Source organism: Talpa occidentalis, unplaced genomic scaffold (assembly GCF_014898055.3).
Source record: "Talpa occidentalis isolate TD23 unplaced genomic scaffold, MPIMG_talOcc4v2.1 talOcc4.7, whole genome shotgun sequence".
Lineage (NCBI taxonomy): Eukaryota > Metazoa > Chordata > Mammalia > Eulipotyphla > Talpidae > Talpa > Talpa occidentalis.
The window spans coordinates 98,232,747-98,259,950 of NW_023605083.1; the positions used below are offsets into that span (position 1 = coordinate 98,232,747).

Here is a 27,204-nt window from a genome sequence, read left to right on the forward strand (position 1 = left end):
ATTTATTTATGCATACAGGAACTGGGGTGAGGGCCAGATGTGCGGGGTGGTGGTGGGGTGAGAGGATTCACCAGAGACAGAGTGGGGAGCAGAACAGGTGGGTCTACTGAAATATACTGCTGAGGAGAGCAACCAGCGAGGTCTGCTGTGCCATGTGGGTCTCCTCCCTGGCTGGGGATTGAACTCATGATGCAATGACTGGTGATAGCTTGATAGTACTGAGACTTTAACACCTGTGTCACCAGGGAGGCCCTGGATTCTGTATTTTATATGGAAATTAATAGAAGTTAGAATGGTCAAGAGTTGAAGAACAACAATTCTGGAGCACTTTTATTTCAAGACTAAAAAATTTAAAAATTTAAAGAAAGGTAAATAGATCAGTGGAACAGAATAGAGCATTGAGATAGACAACTGGTTATGGGAAAAAATGACCCTGATCTCTGCCTCACACCATATACAAAAATGAATTTGAGATGAATGTTAGCCTTAAGTATGAAAGCTAAAACTGTAAAGCTTCTAGAAGAAAAGGCAGGAGAAAATCTTCATGACCTTTTGATTAAGCAAATCTTTTTTAAACATAAAAAACACCAACGATAAAATAAAATTTTCACAGTTGAACATCAAAATAAAAAAATTTCTCTAGCCAAAAGATATTAAAGTGAAAAGGTAAGTCACGACTGGGAAAGGTTATTCTAAATTTGTATGTTGTCAAAAAATCAGGTATAAAGAACTTCTGTACATCCAACAATCCTGTTTATAAAATGGACTCTTAGTGCCTGGCAACAGAAGTTGTTCAATATCACTACAGGTCAAGGACATGAAAAATAATACCAAAAGGAGGTATCAATGCACTGCCACCAGAAGGGCTAAATTTAAAAAGACTGACAACACCAAGTGTTTCAATGGTGTGGAACAACTGACCTCCATCGCCGATGGAGTATAAAATGGTATAGTTACCTTGGAAAATTGTTTAGCAGTTCTCATAAAAACATACTGCTAATCTATGACCCAGTGATTCCACTCCTATGTTTATACTGAAATGAGTCCACAGTAAGACTGGTACCCAAATGTAATAGCTTTATTCATAATTGCCCCCAAATTGAAAAAGAAACAAATGCCCATCAACAGAAGAATAAACTGATCTATGCTTAAATATTACACAGCAATAAAAAATTGATATGTAACAATGGATAATTCTTGAAAACATGTTGAGTGACAGATGTCAGACATAAAAGAGTATATGCTGTTATAAACAGGCATTCAAAAACATGTATTCTGACTTTGAAGTTAGAATAGTGGTTCCTTCTGTTTTCTTTTGCCTGAGATAAACTGTTTGTTCTACATTTGAATTGGTGGTGGTTACATAAGCTGTATGTTTAGGATGTGAGCATTTTGCTCTTTATAAACTATACCCTCAATAAAGAAAATGGCAACCACAGATTATTTAGAAAATTTTAAAAGAGAACACTTAATATCAAACTCTAGTGAATAGTTAAAGCTATACTCAGAGGAAAATTAATAGTCAATATTTTTATTATTACAAAATACTGAAAATAAATGAATCTATTTAATTCAATAAGCTAATGATAAGAAAAGAATAAAGAAGAATGTTGAAACTGAAGCAGAGACTTAAAAAGTAGGAAAATGAGTAAAAGAAAATTATTCTTTGACATGAATAAAATAGAGCAGCTAATAAGTTGAGAAAATATCTGGGTTACATCAGCAGTTCATGTGATTTTTGTCTTTTTTTTTTTAAGATTTATTTATTGATGCATACAAGAGCTGGGGTACAGGCCAGAAATGGGGAAGGGCGGTGAGAGGATTCACCAGAGAGAAGGAGGAGCAGAACAGGCAGATCTACTGAAATACACTGCTGAGGGGAGCAGCGGGTGAGTCAGGAGAGGTCTGCCTCGCCATGTGGATTGCTCCCTGGGCGGCTGGGGATTGAACTCGTGCTGCAGGGGCTGCGGATTGCTTCATAGTGCCGTGCTTAACTCCTTGCGCCACCAGGGAGGCTCCTGATTTTTTTCTTTAAGTCTTGATGGTCTAAACAATAACAACAGAATCTAGTGTGGGGTTCATTCATTGATTGCATTAAAAAAAACCTGTTGACTATCAATATCAAGACATTCTTTTAAAATTTTTTTACATATTTTTAGTATATATTATACAAAACTATATATATATACTATATATGTGTATATGTAAGCTTGGAAAGACAAGACTGATATCGGCTGTCTAGCAGATAGCCGGTGCCAGTCGCTTACAAGCATTAGCTCATTTCATGCTCGCAATGGCTTTTGCAAGGTAAGTACCGTCTTCGTCTCGGAGATTATGTTACTTCAGGCTGCCTGCTCAGATGTAGCTGTGAATTCAAGGCTGGCCCAGTTCTGGAAAGTAGGAAGAAGCCCTCTGGATTCGGAGGGGATGCAGGCCCGTCAGCAGGTGCAAGTGGTACTGGGAGCGGAGGCCCAAGGCGCGGTCCCGTTAGGCCCACAGGCTGGAGCCGGCAGGTGCAGGCCCTGACTCGGACGGGCCAGCTGGGTCTCTGGTGCGCCGAGGGCCGGCCCTGGGCCAGGTGCGGCGGGCCGGAGCCGGGGCGCGCGGGCGCAGCGCCCCCTGGGCGGGCAGGTTGGCAGGCGGGCGGGGGCGCGCGCCTGGCGGCGGGGACGCGCGGGCGCTGAGGCCTGCGCGCCAGGCTGCGGGAGCCATGCGGCGGGCCAGGAGCAGCGCGGCCGCCAAGCCACGCGGGCAGAAACGGCCAGGGGCCTCCGGGGCCCCGCGGCCACCCCCTCGACCCCCGCCACCAGCCGCGCACGGCGCCCCGCAAGCCAGGCCGGAAGCGGCAGCCGCGCGGCGGCGGCGAGGCAACCGTCGGCCAAGAGGCGGCCGCGGGAGTCCCCGCCGCGGGTCCAGGAGGCGGGCCGCGGGGAGCCGCCGCCCGCGCCCGCGCCGCTGCCGCGGCCGCCGACCCCGCCGACCCCGCCGTCCTCGGTGTCCACGCTGGAGCTCGGCGAGCAGCGGGAGCGCTGGGAGACGTTCCAGAAGCGGCAGAGGCTCACCTTCGAGGGCGCCGCCAAGCTCCTGCTGGACACCTTGTGAGTGCGGGGCGCGGGCGGTGCGGGAGCCGGCGCCGCGCAGACGCCCCTCGGCGGGAGTCGGGCTCGGCCGCCCTCAGCGCGCCTCCCGTCTGCGCGCGGCGGGCCGGGCTTGCTGTGCCGTGATTTTCCCATACGTAGGCGGCGCCTTCCCGCGGCCGCACCTTGCCGGTTCCTAATTCTAACGGCCGCGCTCGGCCGGGCTTCGCCGGCGTGTGCGGCCCGCGGCCGGGCCCTGGGCCGCGGAGGGGGCTTCGCGCCAGGGAGGCCGGGGACGCGCCCGGAGCGTGTGGGGGCACCCGCGGCGCCCCGGGACACAAAGGGCCTTTCCCGGGGACAGCCATCGTGCTGGGGATGTTGCCTGTTGTCTTGGCGCGCAAGGGGTGCGGGGGCTCTTCCCAGTGAAAAGAAGATAAATCCCACGACTGAATCGCCTTTTGGGTTTGCGCGCGTGTTTCTGGAGAGTGGGTGGAAGGGAAAGGTAGGGGTGCTGAGAAAAGCTTGCAGTAGTTTTGAGCCGACCGGGAGGCGAAGTCCCGTTATTGTTGCCGGCACTCCTGCGAGGCGCGGGCGGTTATTGCTCCGGAGGGAAGCGCGCGCAAAGTGATGCTGGGGGCTCAGCGTCGCCGCGCGGGGACGGGGCGGAGGGAGGCCTGTGTTCTCCGCCAACTGATGCTCCTGGGGCGGCTCGCCCTCGTTTGTGCTTCCCCACTTTGATAACTGCAGGAAGAGAACCTCCAGTTCCTTAGATGGCCAGAGGAGGATCTCGGAGTATCCATGATCCGTGATGTTGGAAACGAGCTAATCATCTTTTTCTCTGGCAGGACTGCCTTGTTTTCTTCACATGTGGTTGCGTCTAGGTCCCTACCCTACAGAACAGCTGTGCTACAGAGAACTGTTCCAGCACCCCAGTAATAGAGCTGTGTTGATTATTTCGTGAATTAAAAAGAACAGTCAGTCCTCCACAAAAATACAAGAACAACCTAACAATTGCATAACAACCTGAGGATTGCTGCTTTTCTTGAACAAAAATGTTTCTTTGTTCTCGTTCTAGAAGAAATTCTCTTAGGATGAGTCTACTCAAAAATGGTTTTCTGTCTGGTTCACTTTTTGATTGATTATTTTGGGTCATGGACGAAATGGTTTTTTATATTCAGCATCCATTAAACATTTTTTGAGCATCTATGTTGTTTTGAGCATCTATGTTTTGAGCAGCTACTTGTAGGTGTAGGAGATATTAAAGACTCATGCTTGAAGTAAATTTTTTTACTTTAGAGAAAACTGATAAATGGTCAGGAAAATAAAACGTATTTTTATTTCTCATTGGCATGAGTACTTACATTTATTAAAAAAATAAAAATTCACTAAATTAATATGCAAGAAGAATGTATAACTATTGTTTTTGTTACAATATTTCATGGAAAAAAAGCATGGTGGGAATTTATAGCAAATAGCTGTGGATCCCTCTGGATGTTAGCATTATAGGACACTTTATTTTTGACATTATCAGAGGTTTGGATATCTTACAATAAGTATTTGTTTATGCAGGGTATAAATGTATGGGTGTATATTTTTAGATATGTAAAATAACAAATTAACTGATTCAGCTTCTAAAAGACACTTGAAAAAATATTGCATTTTAATAACCCAACAAATGCATATTAAAACTGCAGCAAGCTATTTTTCCTATCATTATTGCTTGAGAAGGAACAGTGAAGTGTTTTTCTCACGCATTACAGATAAGAGTGGTAAGCCTCTGGAAAACAATTTGATAATATTTTTCAAATCTGAACAAATAATATTCAATTAAGGACCTGACTTAAGTTTTAAAAGGATTAAAAGTGCATGTAATGTATATATATAGCGCTATGTAAAAAGCCACGAGTGTGGAAAAATACTGGGGAGAATATAGCTAAGAAAGCCTTTGTTATTTTCTCTAAAGAGTTTTCTGAGCCACCAGATTTGGTCAGGTCCCTTTGTCTTACTTTTCCACTTTGGCCTGTATTGCTTTTATCACTGTCATTTAAATACTATTTGGATAATTTGTTTGATGGCTGCTGAGGATCTTTAAGGCCAGGAACCATGTCCGTTGTATCTAGTTTGCTGCTTTCCCCATAGTCAGAAAAATTCTTAGTAGGTATTTGACATATAGATAAAAATGTTTGAGTGGTATGAGTTAGATCCTCCTCCTCCTCCCAACTTTCATTTTTCCAGATTTATAGAATGCTTTATTTTACAATTTAAAAAAGTATATATAAGAAAGGGAGAAGAGAGAACTCACAAAGTCACTGAATCCACTTGTAAAACTGATAGTGCCTCCTTGAAAGCAGAAATATACCTTGTCATAGTGTAGGAAAGACTTGTCCCATCTTGTTCAACAACAAGGAGAGAAAGCATGAACTACAGAATAAGGTCCTGCTGATTATTCAGAAATCCTTATCTCTCTGATTTTTGTCTCATTTAGTGAATACCAGGGCCTGGTGAAACACACAGGAGGCTGCCACTGTGGAGCAGTTCGCTTTGAAGTTTGGGCCTCAGCTGACTTGCATATCTTTGATTGCAAGTAAGTGTTTTCTCTTTCCAGGTTGGCGAAAAGGATTTAAGTGTTAAAATGCAATGCTTCATAATCATCGGGGGAGTTGGAGTATAGCTGAAATAACATTGGCCATGAACTTCTAATTGTGGGAATCAGGTGATGAGTATATAAAGGTTCATTGTTCTTTTCTTTCTTTTTTGTATGCACTTGAAGTTTTTAATAGAAGTTTTTACAAAGATGTAAGGAGGCTAAGAATAACTGTGTCTCGTGTGTGTGTGTGTGTGTGTGTGTGTGTGTGTGTGTGTCTGTCTGTCTGTCTGTGTCACACAGACAGCTCACTCCTACAAACACAGCCCCAGATAATGCAGAGTAGGGTCCTCTGGTCTGTACCTGATAGACTTCATCCCTCAGACTAGTAGCGCTGGTGGGTCAGGGGAGAAGTAGGGGAGCTGAAGGAAAAGCTTTGGGTAGAGTCTTCAGAGTTGAGGGGAGAACGGAGGGATCTGTATGCTTGGAAGCTTACAGTGCCCCAGGTGCTCTCAGCCTGTCCTTCTACGTAAGGCAAATAGTGCTGCTAGGAACTGTGGAGGGCCTGCTTTTTAGCACTGTCTCCCACATCAGGCTCTGACTTCTAGGAAAGAGGGGGACCCAAGCTTCCTTGTCCATTTTTGGTGTGGCTGTATCAGAGGCATAAGATGGTAGCAATGCCTAGAAGGTTTTTTCTGTCTCTGTGGTCCAGCAGCTCTTTTCAATGCAGCAAACTGAGAAGTAGGCAGTTGGTTGTAGCACCTGTGGGCTCTTCTGTACATGCCCCAGGTCGTCAGTCCATCTAAGCTCTTCCTCCTGGATGTTGTGGAAAGGGGCCTCACCTATGGGATCAGCTGGCTCTCAGTACGTACCAGTTTGTGCCTCTTGGCATTCCAGCTGTAGATGGCTATTAATGTCAGATTTATTCTGTCTTTTTGTAGCTGCAGCATTTGCAAGAAGAAGCAGAATAGACACTTCATTGTTCCAGCTTCTCGCTTCAAGCTCCTGAAGGTTAGTGCTAAGAGCAGGCTGACGAGCACAGAGCCTGCTGGTAAGACCTGAGTTATACAGCATGTCTCCTGTGGAGCGCAGAGGGTAGGCAGCATGCCAGGGCCTCTTGGGTGACTTTAAGTTCTCTTGTCACCCAGGTTTCATGTTTACTTTTTTGAAAGTTATGTTATTTTTCCCTTTTATATTTTGGATGATATTTGATATTATTGTGGGAACATTTTCAAATGCAGAGAATCAAAATATAAGATCATTCAAATCCTAACTCATTAATATTTTGGTGTACGTACTTGTATATTATTTCCTACATAGGTAAATACACTTAAATATGCTGTATGTGTTCTTATCAAAGTAAGAATCTACTTTTCTGTTTCCTAACTGACTTTTGTCATTCCCCAATGATAATTATAATTTTAAAACTGTTAACTTTATTATTTAGGGGAATTTTTTGTGTTTGGTACAGAATTTGAAAGGGTCAAAAGTGTGTGTGTGTATGCACAGTGAAGTCTTCCCTTCACAGTCCCTTCACCCCTAAGTATCTTCTCCCTCACAACCAATTTCTTTATTTACTTACAGTTCTTCCTGTATTTGTGGCATGCTTTGTTATTTGAATGAACCATAAGCAATTTTTAACTTTGAACTTCTAGGTTAAATGTAATTTTTTAAACCCAGAATATGAATTCATGTACTTATTTTTAATTTATTATTGAAGTAATACTGATTGAAAACATTGCATAGCGTCATAGTGAGCATTATAATAAGACATTTGTGTGTACTACATTGTGATCTCCACCAAAAGTCTAGTTTTTTTCCACCACCATGCAATTAATCTACTTTATCCTGTTTCTCCACCCATTTCTCCTTTCCCCAATGGTGACCATCATTTTTTTTCTAATAACTTAAAAATTTGTTCTTGTTTTTGTTCATTTGCTTTGTTTCTTTATCTCGCACATGTGTGAAATCATATGGTATTTGTCTTTCTCCTTCTGACATGTTTCACTTGGCATAATACTTTCAAGGTCAACCCATGTTTTTGCAAATAGCAAGATTTCATCTTTTTCAAATAGCTGAATAGTGTTCCATTGTGTATATCTGTATACCATATCTTTATCCATTCATCCATTGGTGGGCAATTTTCTATATTTGAACTTCTAGGCTGAGTGCAACTTTTTTTCCTATTATAAATAACACTGTGAAGAACCTTCCCTATGAATAAATCTTTGATGATTTAGAAGTTTTAGGATGAGTCTGTTAGAAATAAAATCTCTGGTCAAAGAACAACAAAAAGGCTTTTGGCACACTGTTGTTAACATGGGGTGAACTTCTATTCCACCCTGGTTCCTGGTGCCCCCATCGTGGTCTGACAGACCTATCTGTGTCTGTACCATGGCTTTGGTGTAATGATCTATTTCTGTCTCTGTCCTCTACTAGAGGAGGTCTTTCTCCTCTACAAGCATCACTGTTTCTCACATCTGACCCAGCTCCTGGCCTCTAAGGCTTAGCACTGAGTAGTCACTCAGTGAGTGTCCAGAGGAATGTTTGAGTGAATGACTTTGGGAGTCCTGTCCTTTACTCATTAATGAGATTTAATCCCAGATGCTTTGGGCCAATTCATTTTTTTGTCTGCCCCTTGATTCATTAGAGTGTTTGGTGGGGGTGGTGGGGCAGGTGGGCAGTATAACTGTCCTCATCCCTTCCTTAAGCCCAGATGAATACCCGGGTTCCCTCTTAGGATGCCTGCTGGAGACCATGGCCCTAGTCTATCTCTGCCCCTAAGCACCTATGGCAGATGGTTCCTGAAGATGTACTAGGTGCAGCCATGGGTCTTGGGTCTCAGAATTGCTGCTTCTCCCAGCTCCCCCCCTTTTTTTTTCCTTCTTGGACTTGCTAATCAGTGTATTTTCATGGTGCTTTACAGCACTGGCCCATTGAAGGAACAATTTTATGATTGATGAAAGAGAAAGATAATTGGCAGAAACCATTTGTTTTAGGGGTACAACTTAATGCTTCACTATGTATATATGTTATGAGTTTTTTTTTATTGAATACTTATTTATTCAATAAGTATTAATGGATGCTTACTGTGTGCCAGTCACTGTTGCACTGAAACCCAGCAGTTAACATGACAGTAACAGATCTTGTTCTCTTGGATCTTATATTCTATAGGATGGAGACAGATAGAATAAATAAGAAAAATATGCAATAGTGCTATATAGAGAGTTAAAATGAGAAATATGATAAAACGTTTGTGAAAGATTTTTTTCATAGTACAACGGGCTGAAGGGTCAAATGCTTGGCATGTCTGAGTTACTCCTCCACAATGGCCATTGTGGCTGGAGAGTAGTCAGTGGTGTAAAGAGGGCGTGGATGAGATGAGGTTGGAGAGACAGGTGGTCTCCAGACAGGAGATGGATTTTATTCTTTGTGTAGTGTGAAGCCTGTGGAGGATTTTTAAGCACTGTAGTAACCAAACCTGCTTCTGTTTTTTAAAAACTCATTTTGGTCGCTATGTAGAGAAAGGATTGTAAGGACAGAAGTACAAAGATAGGGAGCTAGGAGATTGTTGGGGTGTGCCAGGTGAGAGATGATGGGAACTTGGATTAGGAAGGTAGTGACGGAGATAAAAGAAACTAGATGATTGGAGAGAGCTATGTTTTGAATAAATAATTGAATGTATATTTTAGAGCATTGATTCTCAAACTTCAGTTATGTACATAATCACCTGGAGGGTATGTTAAAACAGAATGCTGGGCCCCACTCCTAATTTTGATAAGTCTGAGTGGGGGCCTGAGAATTTACATTTCTTACAAGTTCCCATTTGTTACTGATGCTTCTGGTCCTCACATTGAGAGCTACTGTTTCAGAAAAAAAAGTGAACAGAACTATATAAAGGATTGGATGTGAATGAGGAAAGAGAGAGGAGTCAAAGTTACACCTCCAGTGTTCGGCCTGAGTGGAGTGCCAGATCTGGGAGAAGTGGGTATCGTAGGGCACTGGAATCAAGAGCTCTTTTTTTTTTTTTAAATGTTCAGTTCCAGATTTTTGGAACATTCAAATAGAAATAGGAAATGGTCAGAATGGTGGTGTGGAGAGAAAGCAGAACTGGAGCTACTGAGTTGTTGACATATTGATGGAAGAGCTGTGAGACTACCTGGGTGGTTGTGTAGCCAGAGGAGGGAGAGGGTTGAGGACAGAGCCCAGGGCTTACCAACATTTGTAGGGGAAAAAAAAAAGGAAAGAAGCAAGCAGAGGGCCCTGAGGAGGAGAGCCAATAAGGAAGAAAAACCAGGCAAGTGTGGTGTCCTCAAAACAAATGCTTCAAAATGTAGAATCCATTTCTAGAAATACAATTTCTGTTTAATGGGTTTAGACATTTTGGTAGATGTTGCCATATTTTACCAATTTATATTCCTATCGCTGATATATTAGAGTGCATGCTCATCAATACCATGTTAACCAACTTTTTTTTTCCCTATCTAACAGTGAACAATATCTCATTGTAGTTCATGAGCATGAAAATCATTTCAAAGGTTAAAGACGATTTATTTTTCATTTTTCTGAATTGTCCCTTCTTTTCCTTTGCCCAGTTTCCTATTTGTATTATCTGTTTAGGAAATTAGCTCTTTGCTTCTTATTTGACTAGTATTCTACTCCTAGCTTGTTCTTTATAGATTAATTCAAGTACAAACAACAGTTTTCTTAAAACCATATTTGGGGGCCTCCCCGGTGGCACAGCTGTTGAGTGCTGGGTTGCGAAGCTGCCCGCAGCCTCTGCGGCACTGGTTTGATCCCCGGCTGCTCCCCGGCCACCGAGGAGGGTCCCACATGGTGCGCAGACCTCTCCTGACGCCCGCTGCTCCCCTCAGCAGTGTACTTTGGTCCTTCTCCCTGCTCTGCTCCCCACTCTGGCTCTGGTGAATTCTCTCACCCTCCCGCGCTTCTGACTGTACCCAGTGCTTGTATAAATAAAAATAAATAAATCTTTAAAAAAAAACATATTTGGGAACATGGAGATCAGTCCCTAGAATTGTCCCTTTATTTAGGCCACAGGAAACAGGAAGTTTCACTCCCTGCTGTCTTGCCATGGATTGGGAAAAATTCTAGGCCGAGTAGTTCTGTGTGCAGTTGACCTCGGAAAAGCCAGACTGACATGTTTCCAGGCAGTGGAGATGGGTTCCTGTCCTCAGGAAGCCTCTAGTCCTCATAAGATTAGACATGTCCTCATAATCCTGAGAGCCCTACAAAAGATTTTCTCCCCACCCGAACTTTAAACAAGTTTTTTTTTTTAATGAAAAAAAAGAGGAAATCTCTTTGTATAAAGAGAACACCTATTTTTCTGTTTTCACTAGGGAGCCGAGAGTTTAACCACATACACGTTCAACACGCACAAAGCGCAGCACACCTTCTGTAAGAAATGTGGTGTTCAGAGCTTTTACACTCCCCGCTCAAATCCTGGAGGCTTCGGTAAGTGAAGGGAATGTGGGCCAAAGCTCAGGAGGGACATGGAGAGGCTCCATGGCTGCTCTGGGTTAAAACACTGACTGGAAATGTGGGTGCTGGCATATTGGGCTTGCCTCCTGCTTGGCTAGGCCCTTTCACTGTGTACTTTAGAAGAACAAGGCACTTAAGCAGAGATATTTTTCAAATGATGGAATGTAAGACTGACTCTCATCATTTGGAGACCAGCCAGATCCTGATTCTCATTTACTGGTGCTGCCAGGGCCTTTTGTTGCAGGGTAGGGCATTGAGGGTGAAGAGCGGAGAGTAGATGGGCCTGTGGGGTGGAGGAGGGAATGTCAACAACAAGGCAAAAAATGAGGAGCATTAATAATGCCATTAAAATTTTTTTGGTTTATAGAAGACACAAAATGGAGAACCTGCAAGCTTTCTTAAGGTCCTGTGTGGAGCTGGGAGCAAGGAATGTAGAGTGTTATTCAGAATGACATCACTTGCAGTGTGAATTGAATGGAAAGTAACTGTTGAGATGTTCCTGAGGAGCTGTTCTCTGTATGCAGCCTCCAGAACTGTGGTGGGGCGGCTAGGACTGGCCATCTTGTGCCTGATGGTGTGTGGAGGTAGTATTCATCACCCTCCCTGCCTGATTTCTTTAGCAGCTCCTGTTTGCTCCTCGTCTGTCATGTGGAGGCTCCTTCCTGCTTTCCTTGAGGAAAAGGAAAGTCTTTTAGAAAGTATAAGTCATTGCAGATGGGGAGATATTTAATTCTTAGAAAGTTATCTGTCTGTACCCTGGGAAAGGCCTGTGAATTCTTCAGGCCCCCAGTCAGAGGTTGCTCTAAGCTTGAGTCTTTTCACTCTTGTGTTCTTGGGCTGGTATTGAATATGTCCAATGCCGGCCACCCTGGTTTTCAAGAAGTCTAATGCCATTTGAGAGCTGAGGAAAGTAAAGCTAGGAGGCTGATGTTGTAAGTTATGGCACATCACTTGGAAAACCTGATGGTAGCATAGCAATGCTGGAGGTGTGGGTTTGTCCCCACACTAGTACGGTACTTGGTCTCACTCATTCTTGGGACATCCCTTTCTTTGTGTCACTTCCCTCTAGGAATCGCCCCACACTGCCTGGATGAGGGCACCGTGCGGAGTGTTGTCATTGAGGAATTCAATGGCAGTAATTGGGAGAAGGCCATGAAGGAGCACAAGACCATTAAGAACATGTCTAAAGAGTGAATCCCTGCTTCTCCCTTCCTGAAAAGGAGGAATGATTGGGGACAGCAGTTTCTGTCCCCGCTGCACCTTGATGGTGCTCACGAATGTGGCTGAACCAGGCTGCCAGTTCCATGGGCCAGCAGTCACCTCATTTGCTCCAGCTACCACTTTCTTTAGGCAGCTCTTTGTCCTTCCTTAACCCAGATTTTGATGTAGACTTAGTTGACATCCTTCTTTCTCTTCCCCAACTTTTGTGTGAACTTTTAGAAAAATAAATATTTTTAACATTAAAGCAGTTATTATGGTTTATCATTTTCTTTGCACTTTGATTTTACCCCTGAGCAGTCATTTAATAGCAGATATTTATTGAGCATTCTTAAGATGCTTGCAAGCAAATTGGGAAGGAGAGATAAGAAGGCAGAGTTATTAAAAATCTAAGATTGTAAATGATTGCAATCCTGTGAGTTGTAATACGAACAGTAGGAGTTAACAGAGAGAGGGGTTGGTCATGGGAATCTTGAGGAGGTCTTGTGTGTGTGTGTGTGTGTGTGTGTGTTAAATCAACTTTAACAAAAATTTGTGGTAAAATACATATAACAAAATTTGCCATCTTAACCATTTTTAAGTGTACAGCTTAGTAATGTCAAGTACATTCACATTGTTGGTGCAGTCAGTTTCCAGAACAGTTCATTTTCAAAAACTGAACCTCTACTCTCATTAAAATACAAATATGAGTCTGTTTTCAAAAGAAGTAATATTTAGGAAGATAGAAGAGACAAGTATGGGCACATATTAAAGCCAGGCTGACTTGGAAGCTTGTGATGGGGAGAAGTAATGGAAGAGATGAGAAAGATGTGTTGAAGCCAGACTGTGAACCGTCTTGGATATTAGACTCAGGAATTTGCCTGTATTTTATAGGCATTGGGAGGCCCTGACCAGCTTTAAACAGGATGAATAATGCCTGGCCTGTTGTGCAATATTTTGACTGGTCTTCCTGTGCCCCCTCTTTCCTTGTTTCACGTTACTGTGTTATAATCAGGTTAAATTTCCTTAAGTGTTCCTTTCATTACCAAATGCTTAATAAATATTTGTTCTTTGCTTTAGGAAAATTAATCATGAAATAATTTGTAAGGTAGACTAGACAAAAAAAAGGGAAGAAAGGAAATACAGACCACCACCTCTTCTGAGTCATAGTCATCTTGTTGGCCGACAGCCACATTCAGACTTGAAACTTGGAAGGAGGTGGTAAAAATCTATGCAAGTTAAATGTTAAATATATTTTGGTACAATGAGTGACCCTTCTAATCTAACTTTCCTACTGCAATATTAGTAAAAAGACAGTTTTGTGTGTCTTTTAAAAGCATACATGGCATCATACTGTTCCTTTTGTTCTGCAACCTGCTTTTTTATTTGAATATTTATTTGCATAATAACATAACATCTATGATCTTTTCATATCATTCACATTATTGACTGTTAAATAGAATTATATAGTATGGGTATGGTTTATTTCACCATTCTTTTCATGGAAATTAGATTTCCAGTTTTTATTTTACAGTGAGTATTGATGAAGAACATTCTTTTATGAGCCTCTTTATATTTGTGTATTTTAGGTAAAGACGTGGAATTTCTGGGTTGAAGATATGTATATTTTATTTTTACTTTTTTATGTTTATTGAGATAACATTAATTTGCAACTATGTGTATGTTTTAGGGGGATAACTTCATACTTCTACAAATATATCATACCTACTTCCAAAGTCCCTATAATCTACCACTACAATTAATTGGGGGCCCCTCTTTATCCATACCCCCATCCTCTATTCTGATAATTTCAGTTCTACAGTCAGATTTCAAGGGTTTGTTTTGGTTATTTTATTTATTTATTTTGGTTTATTTTAGTCTGTTCCTTTGCTTTGTTTCTTTGTATTCCACATATGAGTGAAATCAACTAATATTTGTCTTTCTTCTCCTGACTTATTTAGCGTAATTCCTTCCAGTTCCATATGTGTTGTTGTTAAATGGCAAGATTTAATCCATTTTATAACTGAGTAGTATTCCATACTACATCTTTTTTTTTTTTTTAAAGATTTATTTTTTTTATTTTTATACAAGAATTGGGTAGGCCAGAGATGCGGGGAGTGAGAGGATTCACCAGAGACAGAGCGGGGAACAGAACAGGCAGACAGACTAAAGTGCACTGCTGAGGGGAGCAGCGGGCAAGACAGGAGAGGTCTGTCCTGCCATGTGGGTTTCTCCCTGGCTGACCAGGAACTCAACTCGTGCTGCAGTGGCTGCGGTTTGCTTCATAGGTTGTGTCTTTTTTTTTTTTTTTTTTAATAGAGGCATGTTTTATTTATTTATTTGTCTGTTTGTTTGTTCGTTTTTGTTTATACATGCACTGGGTACAGTCAGAAGCGTGGGAGGGTGAGAGAATTCACCAGAGCCAGAGTGGGGAGCAGAGCAGGCAGAAGGACCCAAGTACACTGCTGAGGGGAGCAGCGGGCGGCAGGAGAGGTCTGCGCGCCATGTGGGACCCTCCTCCGGTGGCCGGGGAGCAGCTGGGGATCGAACCGGCGCTGCAGAGGTCGCCGGCAGCTTCGCAACCCAGCGCTCAACCGCTGTGCCACCGGGGAGGCCCCATAGGTTGTGTCTTAACCCCCGTGCCACCAGGGAGGCCCCCATACAACGTCTTCTTAATCTACTAATCAACCTAAGTGTCATTAGGTTGCTTGACAGATACGTCTTCATTTTCTCACTGCTGAATTTCCCTGAAAACCTCTCCCACTTGAGTTCAGTCCTGTTTTAGAAGCATTGTTTTACTCATGTGTGAAAATGGATTTTCATTTTTGCTCTAATTTGCATGGCTTGGCTGCTACTTAAGTTGACTAGTTTTCCATGTTTATTGGTCACATGGACTTCATCTTTTGTGAATTTTCTATCTTTAATTCTTTTTTTAGGGAGGATGTTTATTATGTTTATATATTTTCCTTTATGGGTTTCCAAACTAACTTGGAGGTAGATAGAGACACACACACACTCCCATTTTTTTTTTGTGTGTGTGTGTGTATGGAAGAACTGGGGTGTAGGTACAGGATGGGGATGTGTGTGTGTGTGAGAGGATTCACCAGAGACAGTGTGGAGAGCAGAAAAGGTGGATTTACTGAGATACGAGGGGAACAGCAGGCAAGAAAGGAGAGGTCTGTTGCGCCACATATTGGTTAGCTCTCTGGCTGGGGATTGAACTTAGGCCATAGCAGTGATAGTGCTGAGTCTTCCAAATTTCTTAAATGATATTTTGTTTTAATTTTTACCTGTAAATCTAAAATTTACATGTATTTTTGTAAGGTAGGGAGTCTTTGCTTTCTTCCAACTGCATGGAAACAGGCATCCTGAAACGAGTTATTAGATGCTTTTTCTGGGGCCTCCTTGGTGGCACAAGGGGTTAAACACCTCCCTATGAAGCAATCCGCAGCCTCTGCAGCACAAGTTCGATCCCTGGCAGGCCAGGGAGCAATCCACATGGTGCAGCAGACCTCTCCTGACTGGCCCGCTGCTCCCCTCAGCAGTGTACTTCGGTCAATCTGCCTGTTCAGCTCCCCACTCTCTGGTGAATCCTCTCACCCCCTGCATCTCTGGCCTGTACCCCAGCTCTTGTATGCATAAATAAATAAATCTTTAAAAAAATGCTTTTTCCACTGAATTAAAGCTTTATCTTTAGAAGTTCTGTTATAATTTGGATCCGTTTCTGAGATTTCTCTTCTGTTTAACTTCTGCTTTACTCTTGTGCTGTATTTTACTGATTTTGTTGCACTGGGTTTATAAGTTTTGATATATAGAAAGGCAGGTTTCACATCTCTGTGCTTTTTAATATTTATACTGGATTTTTCTTGGACATTTCTATTTTTAAAATTTTATCCATTAAGATTTTGACTGCAATTACATTAAATTTATATATTAAGTTTGTAAGAATTGGAATTAACATATATAAATATAACATGTAAATATATAAATTTATCAATTGGAACTTATATATACTATATTTGGTGTTCAATTAACTTTTTAAGTATTTTTATATTAATCAAGCAATGTGGTACAACTCTCCATTTATCCAGGTCATGTGTTATGTCCTTGCATCAAATATTTTAAACTTTAAAAACTATGTTTAAAAGCAGGTAAGCACTAAAACTGGGTTAAGATGCAAATAATATTTGAACTCTGTAGTATTTGCTTTGTATTTACAAGGTTACAATTATGTATTTTAGTAAACTAGGACATTTTAATATCTTATTTTTACACTTTCTTGAATTGAGAAATAATTTACATACCATAAAAGTCACTGTTTTAACACATAGAATTTAATGGTTTTGAGTATATTCAGGTTGTCCAACCTTTACCACTCTCAGAACATTTTCATCAGCCCATTAAGAAAACCCACGTTCATTAGCAGTCACTTACCTTTCCTGTTCCCTTCAGCCCCCTGAAACCATGAATCCAGTTTCTGTCACTATGGATTTGCCTATTCTGGACATCACATATAAATGGAATCCTATGGTATGTGGCCTTTTGGGCCTGGCTTATGCCACTTGGTATACTGTTTTCAAAGCCCTACCTTCTTGTGGCATGTATCAAGACATCATTTCTTTTGGCTGAATAATAAAAGCAACATTTCATTTTTCTTATCAGTGAATGGACATTTGGGTTGTTTCTGCTTTTTGGCTGTTGTGAATAATGCTGCTATGAATACTCATTTACAAGCTTTTGTGTCAACATATGTCTTTAATAGTAGAGTGGAATTCCTAGGAGTGAAATTGCTGGCCAGTGTGGTAAATCTTAAGCCTACTGAGAAGCCATGAACTTTTCCTCAGCAGCTGCAGCATTTTACATTCCCACTAGTAAAATGTGATGATTCTAATTGCTCCATATGTTCTCCAACACTTGTTCTCCCCCCGCTTTTTTAAAATTATAGTCATTCTAATGGGTGTGACATAGTAGCTCCTGGTTTTGATTTACATTTCCTGTGTGTCTGTTATATACATTCTTGGAGAACAGATATTCAAATCCTTTGCTATCATTTAATTTGTCTTTTTTAATCTTTGTCTATCTTTAGTTTGTCTTTTTGTTGTTGAGTTGTAAGAGTTCTTAATATATTCTGGATACTAGATTCATTAGATACATGATTTATAATACTTCTCCCTATTTACTTGCTCAATAGTATCCTTTGATGCACAGAAGTTTCTATTTTTGATTTTGCTGCTTGTGCTTTTGGGATCATATTTAAGAGATTGTTACCTAATCAAGGTCACAAATATTACATCTGTGTTTCCTTCTAAGAGTTGTATAGTTTCAGCTCTTTAAGTTTAGGTCTTTGTAGTGATTTTTTTTTTAAGATTTATTTATGTATACAAGAACTGCTGTGTAAGCCAGAGGTGAGAGGATTCACCCAAGAGAGTGGGCAGCAGAACAGGCAGATCTACTGAAATACACTGCTGAGGGGAGCAGCTGGCAAGGCAGGAGAGGTCTGCTGCACCATGTGGGTCACTCCCTGGCCAGCTGTAGTGACTGGCAATAGCTTGATAGCACTGTCTTTCACCCCCACATCACCAGGGAGGCCCTGTAGTGATTTTTTTTTTTTATAGAGGCATGTTTTTATTTATTTGTTTATTTGTTTATTTGTTTTGTTTATACATGCACTGGGTACAGTCAGAAGCGCGGGAGGGTGAGAGAATTCACCAAGTCAGAGTGGGGAGCAGAGCAGGCAGAAGAACCGAAGTACACTCCTGAGGGGAGCAGCGGGTGGCAGGAGAGGTCTGCGCGCCATGCGGGACCCTCCTCCGGTGGCCGGGGAGCAGCTGGGGATCAAACCGGCGCCACAGAGGTTGCGGGCAGCTTCGCAACCCAGCGCTCAACCGCTGTGCCACCGGGGAGGCCCTGTAGTGATTTTTTAAATTGGAACACATGAATCTTCCATCTTTGTCACTTTTTAAAGATTGTTTTGACTTCTGAGCCTTCCAATTCCATGTGAAATGTAGGACACTTGTTAATTTCTGCAACAAAGACAGCTGGAATTTTGATTGTTATTTAGAAATGTAAGTAGATCTTATATCTTTTTTAAAAAAAGATTTATTCATTTATGCATACAAGAACTGGGGTGTAAGTTAGAGGTGCGGGAGGTGAGAGGATTCATCCAAAGAGTGGGGAGCAGAACAGGTGGATCTACTGAAATGCACTGCTGAGGGGAGCAGTGGGCGAGACAGGAGAAGTCTGCCACGCCCTGTGGGTAGCTCCTTGGCCGGCTGGTGGATCGAACTTGTGCTGCAGTAGCTGGCTGTAGCTTGACAGCTCTGTGTATTTAACCCTTGCGCCACCAGGGATGCCCAGATCTTTTATTTTTTATGTTAAACTTATTCCTAGCTATTTTGTGTTCTTGCTGTTGATGAGGATGGAAATGTATTTTCTAGTTTCATTTCCATCACACTATGGTCCTTGTAAAGATAGCTATTATTCTGCTGCGTGACCAAATTTCCTCATTATAGTAGATTTTATCGACATCTCCTAGGTTTTTAAACATAGCTGCCTTTTTCAATTCTTAACACCAATGTCTTTATTGTTCTGTCATACTTCATTAGCTTCACTCTTCAAGATCAACGTTGATAATTATGGCCATGAGAGCTTGCGTCCTGCCTTGTCCACTGAGTTGTAGACTTCTAAACTTGGGTAAATAGCATTTGTTATACTTATTTTCTTAAAGGTTGTTATTAAGATTAGAGACTGAATTTTGTTATCTTTGAGTTCTTATGAATAAAATGATGTGCTTTTTCTTTTTAAGGTTTTGATATAAAAATTATGATGAGTTTTCCAAAGTGGAACCATTCTTACTTTTCTGGAAAAACACCCTAATTGGTTATGGATGCGCTGCAGAATTCAATTTGTATATATTCTTTTTTTTAAAGGATTTATTTATTTATGCATACAAGAGCTGGGGTACAGGTCAGAGATACAGAGGTAAGAGAATTCACCAGAGACAGAGTGGGGAACAGAACAAGTCAGGAGAGGTCTGCGGTGCCATGTGGGTTGCTCCCTGGCCAGCTTGGGATTGAACTTGTGCTGCAGAGGCTGCAGATTGCTTCATAGTGCAGTGCTTAACCCCTTGCGTCACCAGGGAGGCCCCAGAATTCCATTTGTATATATATTCTTTATTTTTGTATTAGTATTACCAAATAAAATTGTCACTTTTATTATTTGCAGGTATCTTTTTATTATCTCTATTGGGGTACTTGTCTATTTTATACGCGATATAAATTAAGTTTAGATAGCTGTACAAATCTAATATAATTACCTTTCTAATTTCTTCAGTGGTTATTTGGTCTGTTTTTTTTATTTTTTCACTTTTTAAGTAAATTTTAGACATATGCCCTTGCCCTTGGATTTAGTCTACTTGATATTTAATGCCAGTTCTTTGCCCCTGTTCTCAATTGTGGGCTGGCTAAAGCTCATACTAGAGTGTGGGGGTGGGAAGGAATTGGAAGTAACCGCCTAGATGGGACTTACTCAGTTTAATGAGAGCATTTTTCACTTTGCAAGGACTCAACAAAAGGAGCAGTGTGAAGCTTTCCTGTGGCAGGAGACAGCCACATCAACATCAGTCTGTCCTGGGGCCCAACCCCTATGAAGAGCCAGGCTCATCTCTGGTACACCTCCTCCTCCCACCCCTGTCCAGCTTTATTATATTTTTTTTACAGAGGCATGTTTTATTTATTTATTTTATTTGTTTGTTTGTTTTGTTTATACATGCACTGGGTACAGTCAGAAGCGCGGGAGGGTGAGAAAATTCACCAGAGCCAGAGCGGGGAGCAGAGCAGGCAGAAGGACCGAAGTACACTGCTGAGGGGAGCAGCGGGCGGCAGGAGAGGTCTGCGCGCCATGTGGGATCCTCCTCCAGTGGCCGGGGAGCAGCCGGGGATTGAACCTGCGCCGCAGAGGCTGCGGGCAGCTTCGCAACCCAGCACTCAACCGCTGCGCCACCGGGGAGGCCCCACCCCTGTCCAGCTTTATGCCCACCTCTACCCTGAAGTTGGTCCGAGCATCTTGCTGCCTAGGTTTCTTCCCTCTTAGACTCAGCCAAGAAAGCAAAATTGCTGCCTGTCTAGGAACCCGATGAGGCAGTGCCAACTTTCAGTCTTGGATGCTTGTGCTAGATAAGGAGCCACTAGAAGATTAAAAGATAACTATTTTCTTTCATTTTGCAGTGATGGGACCCTGCATTTCATAGAATTAAAATGTTTGGCTTCTATTTATTATATTATGGTAGCGTTTTGCAATAGTCTAAAATTTCCTAGGTGGTCATTTATTTCCTTTAGAGTTGCTATGGAGTTAAATATTGTTTTATAATTTTTTCATCCTTTTCTATTTCAGTGGCTATAATATCCAGTCTGCTCCCAATAATGGCATTTTTGTTTTCTCTTTGTCTGAATTAGACTTGCCAGGTGTTGGCTTACATGATTTTTTCAAAGAAAACTTATGCTTTCCATTTTTAGGGGTTTCATTTATTTTTATTATTATTTTTTTAAACTTTATTTTCTTTTTAAGATTTATTTATTTATTTACACAAGCACTGGGTACAGTCAGAAGCACGGGAGGGTGAGAGAATTCAGCAGAGCCAGAGCAGGGAACAGAACAGGCAGGCTGACAAAATACACTGCTGAGGGGAGTAGTGTGCGTGGCAGGAGAGGTCTGTGCGTCATGTGGGACCCTTGCGGGCAGCCGGGGATCGAACAGGCACTCTGCAGAGGCTGCGGTTAGCTTCGCAGCCCAGCACTCAACAGCTGCACCACCAGGGAAGGCCCTCATCTATTTTTAATCTTTCATCTGTATTAAGTCCCTCTTCCTACTTTTTCTTGGTTTTTATTGATTTTAAATTGAGTCATGTGGTTCTCTTGTTTTCAATCTTTTTTTTTTTTAAAGATTTATTTATGCATACAAGAGCTGGGGGACAGGCCAGAGGTGTGGGGGGTGAGAGGAATTACCACAGACAGAGTGGAGAACAGAACAGGCAGATTGACAGAAATACACTGCTGAGGGGAGCAGTGGGCAAGTCAGGAGAGGTCTGCTGCGCCATGTGGGTTGTTCCCTGCCTGGCTGGGAATCAAACTTGTCCTGCAGTGGCTGTGGATTCCTTCATAGGTTGTGTCCTAACCCTTGCGCCACCAAGGAGTTCCCCTGTTTTCAATCTTTCTTAGAAATAATAGTATTTGAGGCATACTGATGCTGCCACCAACCACTTACCGCCCCCCCCCATTGGGGACCATGTCTAGGGCTTTGGGGTGTTTTGCTCCTCATAAGGCAAGAGTGCTACTTGTCTGCACCATAGGGCTAATGGGGGTCATCAAAGAGAGATACTTGCCCGATACCTCTGGGTGATGCCCCCAAGAATTAGATCCACCATTCCCCTACTTCCCCCCCCCACCCCCCCGCCCAAATTCTAGCAATTGGTTACTGCCAGCCTCATGCTCCTGGAGATCTCAGACCTTGGTACCTGTAAAAAAAACCTGACGATCTAGGATGTCGGGACTCATGCTGATGGGTGGCATGATGCCTGATGCTGCCCCCGCTGAGGCAGTCCCTGATGTGGCAGAAGATGGCATCTCCAGACAAAAGAACACATTCATTTCACTCTTCCTCCGTCAGGCAAAACTAGTAGACAAAGTGAAGCTGATCAAAGAAATCAGAACTACACTAGCTTTGTTCAGGCAAAGAAGCTGTTGGAGACCCTACCCCCAGAAATTAAAGCCAGTGTTGCCAAGGTCAAGGCCCAGAAGATGAAGGTGACTCTGGAGGCAGTGGGTGGCACCGTGGTTGTGGTTTCGGTGAGCTCATTGGATTAGGTGCCATGGACCCGGTTATGCTCTGAGTGCTCCCGCCCCAGCAACCAGGTTGAGCAGACGGGTGAAGGGCTTTGGAGCCATAATCATGGCACGTTCCAGCTGATGACCACCTGCACGGAAGGACAGATACAACAGTTTTACTGAGACTTAATTGAGACAGAGAGAGAGGGAGGCAGTTGCCCTGTCAGTGCCTAGAAACTCCAGGCCACACGGCAAGCTAGTGCATCTCTGGCAGCCGCTGAGAAAAATACATCATTGTGGCAGTGTGGAAAAAAGTACTTAAGACTACAAAATTACAGGAATACAGGTCCTATACAAAGTGTGACTTTTATTACTTTTTAGATAATTAGTAATTTCCTCTTTTTTCTAGAGGTCATTAGGAGGAAATGTCTTTCTTTTTTTTTTTATTTAAAGGTTTCTCCTAATGCTTTCTTTTTAAAAATATTTTATTTTATATAATTCTTTTATCATTTTTCATTTTTGCACAATGTATGCATTTTCATTTTGGTTATATTCCCCATACAATTCCACCCCCCTTATTTTGACCCTAATCCTTCCTCTCTCCCACCCCCCCAGTGTGTCTCTGGTTTATAGTTGCTTGTTGATTTTGTTTTTTCTTTATTGTAGTTAGTCTTTTTCCTGGTCCCTTATTTAGATTTTCTAAATTCCTGCTATGAGTGAGACCATCCGGTATTTTTCTTTTTCTTTCTGCCTTATTTCACTGAGCATGATCCCTTCCAGCTATTAGGAGGAAATCTCTTAAATTTATAGGTCGTTTTATTTTTTCTGGACCATTTTGTAATTCTAATCTCATTTGATTATGATCAAAACCCTATGGCCTGCAAAATCTGCTTTGGGAATACATTAAGTGTTTCTCTGACAAGTAAATAATTGATTTTTATATATGTTCTTTCATGTAAGGAATGCATGTTGGCCCTAAATTTATTATTCAAATGCTGTCTTATTGCCAACTTTGATTTGTCAAAATCCTGAAAGAATATTAATGCTTCCCACTATTTTTTTTTTAAATAAAGAACTTGTATTCCTGGGAGATGTAATTTCATATATCTGGCTGCTGTAATATTTGGTGCATATCTTCTCATGGAGTGAGAAGTTATCATTATAAAATATCCGGTTGTCCAAGCTTTAATGCTTGTGAAAGTCATGTTATTCTTGTCTGTTATGTGTGTTGCTTCTTTCCTTTGTTTTTGCCTGGTGTATGGTATATGACGCGTACTTTATTTTTAGCCTTTCTTTGTCACTTTTAGGTGTTGCTAGATTTTCTATCTCAATTTGATAGTCCCAGTTTTGGTAGGGAACTTAATCCCATTCACTATTTTTTGAAGTAACTGATCATCTGACTTTTTCTGTCATTTCCATTAGAGTTGCTATGGCTTATGCTTTGTTTCCTCATTCTCTACTTCCTTACTTTTGTAGGTTTTTTAAGTATCTTCATTTCCTGTTTTCCCTTTAATTTGGCCACTACCTTTTTCAGTGTTGCAGAGCCATACATTTGTCTACAACTTGTCCTGCACAGTGATGCTTTACCTCCCAAGGCTCCTTTGAGCCCACAGGATAACTCCAGAATACTTTCATCTCCCTCGGACACTTGAAATCTAGGAATTTTGCCAGCATAGTTGTGTATCTGTTTTAAAAATCAAATCTGGCTAAGCAATGGTGGGCCCTTTTGCTGTACCAACTCAGGTCTTTTTCAGATTATGGAAGTTCTCTGTTACTATTCTCCATCTGTAACTTTTCTTCTTCTGGAAGTCCCTTTATTAACATGTTAGTGTTCCAAGGAGTATTTTTCAAGTCTTTCCCTCCATGATTTCCATTTCTCCACTTGTTTTCCTCTTTGTTCTAATATATATCTTTTACATGATATTCCAGATTACTACCTTGACTGCTGCTAAGAAACAACATCCTTTTTGTCTGGGTCAGGGCCTGAACTTTCATTATTTTTCATGAAGTCTCTTCTATTAACTGCTCCTTCAGTGAGGGCAGCCCACTCCAGACAGTGGAATTTTCCCTTCCTCTCAGCTTCCTCCTTTTGTACAACGTCTGGCCCATTTTAGTTCTTCGGGAGCTGCAGCAGAGTAGTGAGAGGTGAATGGGAGAAACCCAAAAGTTTCTGCTGTTCCAGGTCAGGAGTGATAGCTGGCAAACCACCAGTCCTCTCTGAAGTTATGGGGAGGGACTGGTTGCAGGTCTCTCTGATGTGGGAGCGGGGAGTAACCCTCACCCAACCTCAGGGAGTGAGATACCAGGTGTTGGGTGCCCAGGACTCTGGGGTGTGGATTCAGCCCCTTCTTGGGGAATTCTCAGTTTACTGAGATCTGGTCTTTGCTCCAGGCTTCAGTGCTACTACAGTTAACAAGTTGTTATCTACACAAAGGCAGGACTAAAGAGAGCTAGAGATGCTAGGCTATGCTTTTCTCAGCAGGCTGTGTTCTGATGTGAGTCTGTCTGCCTGAGAGAAGGGCTGCCTTTTGATAATTTGTACAAGGAGGCTTTCTTCTTGCCAAGACAAGTATCCCCAGAACAGCATTCCACAAGGACTGTTCCATACCCTTACTTGGTCACTGGTGCCCTTCCCTCCTGTGTTGCAGTCCCTGATCTCTCCTGGTATGTAGGGAAAGCTAGTTCTGTTCCCTTTGTTCATTGTAAACTCAGTAGACCTGCAGCCTGAGGATGCCCACCCTCACAGTGTTCCGCTCCCATGGTGCTGTGCAGAAGAGGGTATTGGGATAGAGAGAGACAGTAGGGGGGAACTTGCTCTCAAGTGACATGGACCAAAATCAAGCACCCGTTGCCAGTAAATAAAAAAATTTGTTTATTTTCCTCCTAGACATTATTTTTAAAAAGTTGATATGTATAGTATAGCAAAATAAGAGAAGCAGGAAACATCTCAAATCCTACCGCTTAGAAGCAACTACTATTAATAATTCTCATCTTTTTTAACCTCTAAGATTAAAAAATGTATTTGATTAGGTAATACATGCCTCTGGTATAAAATTCAAAAGGAGAAAATGGTATGTATCCCCTCCTCCCACCAAACTCCCTATATTAAGAGACAAACACAACTATCAGAGATACCCCATTCGTTTACACATATTTGTAACATGTATGTGAATGTTTCTTCCCCCCACACACACACAAACGGTTGTATTCTCTAATACTGTTCTACATCTAGCTTAAAATTAAAAATATACTTTGAAGATCTTTTATTAGTGCATTGCCTTATTTAAAAGACTAGTTTCGGGCCTCCCCGGTGGTGCAGCGGTTGAGTGCTGGGTTGCGAGGCTGCCTGCAGTCTCTGCAGCGCTGGTTCGATCCCTGGCCACCTGCGAGGATCCTACATGGTGTGCAGACCTCTCCTGCCACCCGCTGCTCCCCTCAGCAGTGTATATCGTCGGTCTGCCTGTCTGCTCCCCGCTCTGGCTCTGGTGGGTTCTCTTGTCCTCCCGTGCTTCTAACTGTACCCAGTGCTTGTATAAATAAATAAACAAACAAACAAACAAATAAATAAATCTTTTTTTTTTTTTTAAAAAAGACTAGTTTCATGGCATCATTTTACTGATGTACCCATAATTTATTAACAAGTCCTTAATTCATGGACATTTAAACTGGTTCAGTATTTTACTGCTTATTTACTTGTTTTTTTTAAAGATTTACTTCTATTTTAGTTATGCATATAAAAACTGGGGTACAGGATAGAGGTGTGGGGGGCATGAGAGAATTCACCAGAGACAGAGTGGGGAACAGAACAGGTGGATCCACTGAAATACATTGCCGAGGGGATCAGTGGGTGAGACAGGAGGTCTGCTGTGGGTAGCTCTCTGGGCCAGGGATTGAACTCATGCCACAGTGGCTGGTGATCGCTTGATAATGCTGAGACCCCTGTGCCACCAGGGAGGCCCCTATTTTACTCTTTAAATGGTGTTTCAATGTGTATTCTTTATATACCTTTTTTTTTTTTAAAGATTTATTTATTTATACAAGCACTGGGTACAATCAGAGCGAGGGAGGGTGAGAGAATTCACCAGAGCCAGAGTGGGGAACAGAACAGGCAGATGGATGAAATACACTGCTGAGGGGAGCAGCGGGCGAGGCAGGAGGGGTCTGCCACGCCACGTGGGACCCTCGCCCAGAGGCCAGGGATCGAACCAGCGCTGCAGAGGCTGCGAGAAGCTCAACCGCTGCGCCTCCAGGGAGGCCCCCCAACAGAGTTTGAACCATTGCATGTCTACTAGTTATATACAAGTGGCTAGTAATGACTTGTTTCTGTTCATAATTGAGATTTTATTGGCTATGTACATTTTAAAAAATCTTAACATAGCAAAAGTATTTTCTCACATCAAAACTATTCATAAACAAAAATCCATTAAAATTATAAATGTTCAGGGCCTCCCTAGTGGCGCAAGAGATTAGATGCCACCTATGAAGCTGTACGCAGCCACTGCAGCACAATTTCGATCCCTGGCCAGGGAGCTACCCACATGGCGCAGGAGACCTCTCCTGTCTCGCCCGCTGCTTCCCTCAGCAGTGTATTTCAGTCAATCTGCCTGTTCTGTTACCAGCTCTGTCTCTGGTGAATCCTCTCACCCCTATACCTCTGGCCTGTACCCCAGCTCTTGTATGCATAAGTAAATAAAATCTTTTTTTTTTGAAAAAAGGTTTTAAAAAAACTATTTAAAAAAAGTATAAATGTTCATTGTAGAAAGATGACTTTACTAATCACTACTTTTTCAATATATATCCTTTGATATATACATTTATATACATATATGTAAATATATTTTTATGTATGTGATAAACATTTATTTGAGCATGTGTCATTTAAAATGGGATTGTACTATTCCTAACCAGTTTTTAAATTTAATATATCATGAACATTTTCTCTTACTAAATGTGATTAATCACTGAATTTTTCTACTGTTGCTCTTATAGATAATACTCTGATGTTCTTTCTGTATATAAATTTTGA

At 42.0% G+C, this 27,204-nt stretch overlaps 2 protein-coding genes across 3 annotated transcripts in view; one reads left to right on the plus strand and one right to left on the minus strand.

The window, feature by feature from the left end:
• The first annotated feature begins 2,710 nt into the window (after positions 1–2,710).
• On the plus strand, positions 2,711–12,657 carry CENPV (centromere protein V). The gene is given in 6 exon segments (XM_037493996.2): positions 2,711–2,780; positions 2,783–3,098; positions 5,563–5,661; positions 6,603–6,672; positions 11,019–11,133; positions 12,230–12,657. Coding segments are annotated over 6 exon segments (795 nt in total). The 3' UTR covers positions 12,355–12,657.
• A 9,166-nt stretch (positions 12,658–21,823) lies between these two features.
• Positions 21,824–27,204, minus strand: part of PIGL (phosphatidylinositol glycan anchor biosynthesis class L) — a 64,988-nt gene continuing 59,607 nt past the window's right edge. The window contains exon 7 of one of the 2 annotated variants that reach the window (XM_037494503.2): positions 21,824–22,327. In XM_037494503.2, the coding sequence (XP_037350400.1) occupies positions 22,301–22,327 (27 nt within the window). In that variant the 3' untranslated portion in view covers positions 21,824–22,300. The remainder of the gene's footprint in view (positions 22,328–27,204) is intronic. The other variant, XR_008549726.1, reaches the window with a different exon arrangement.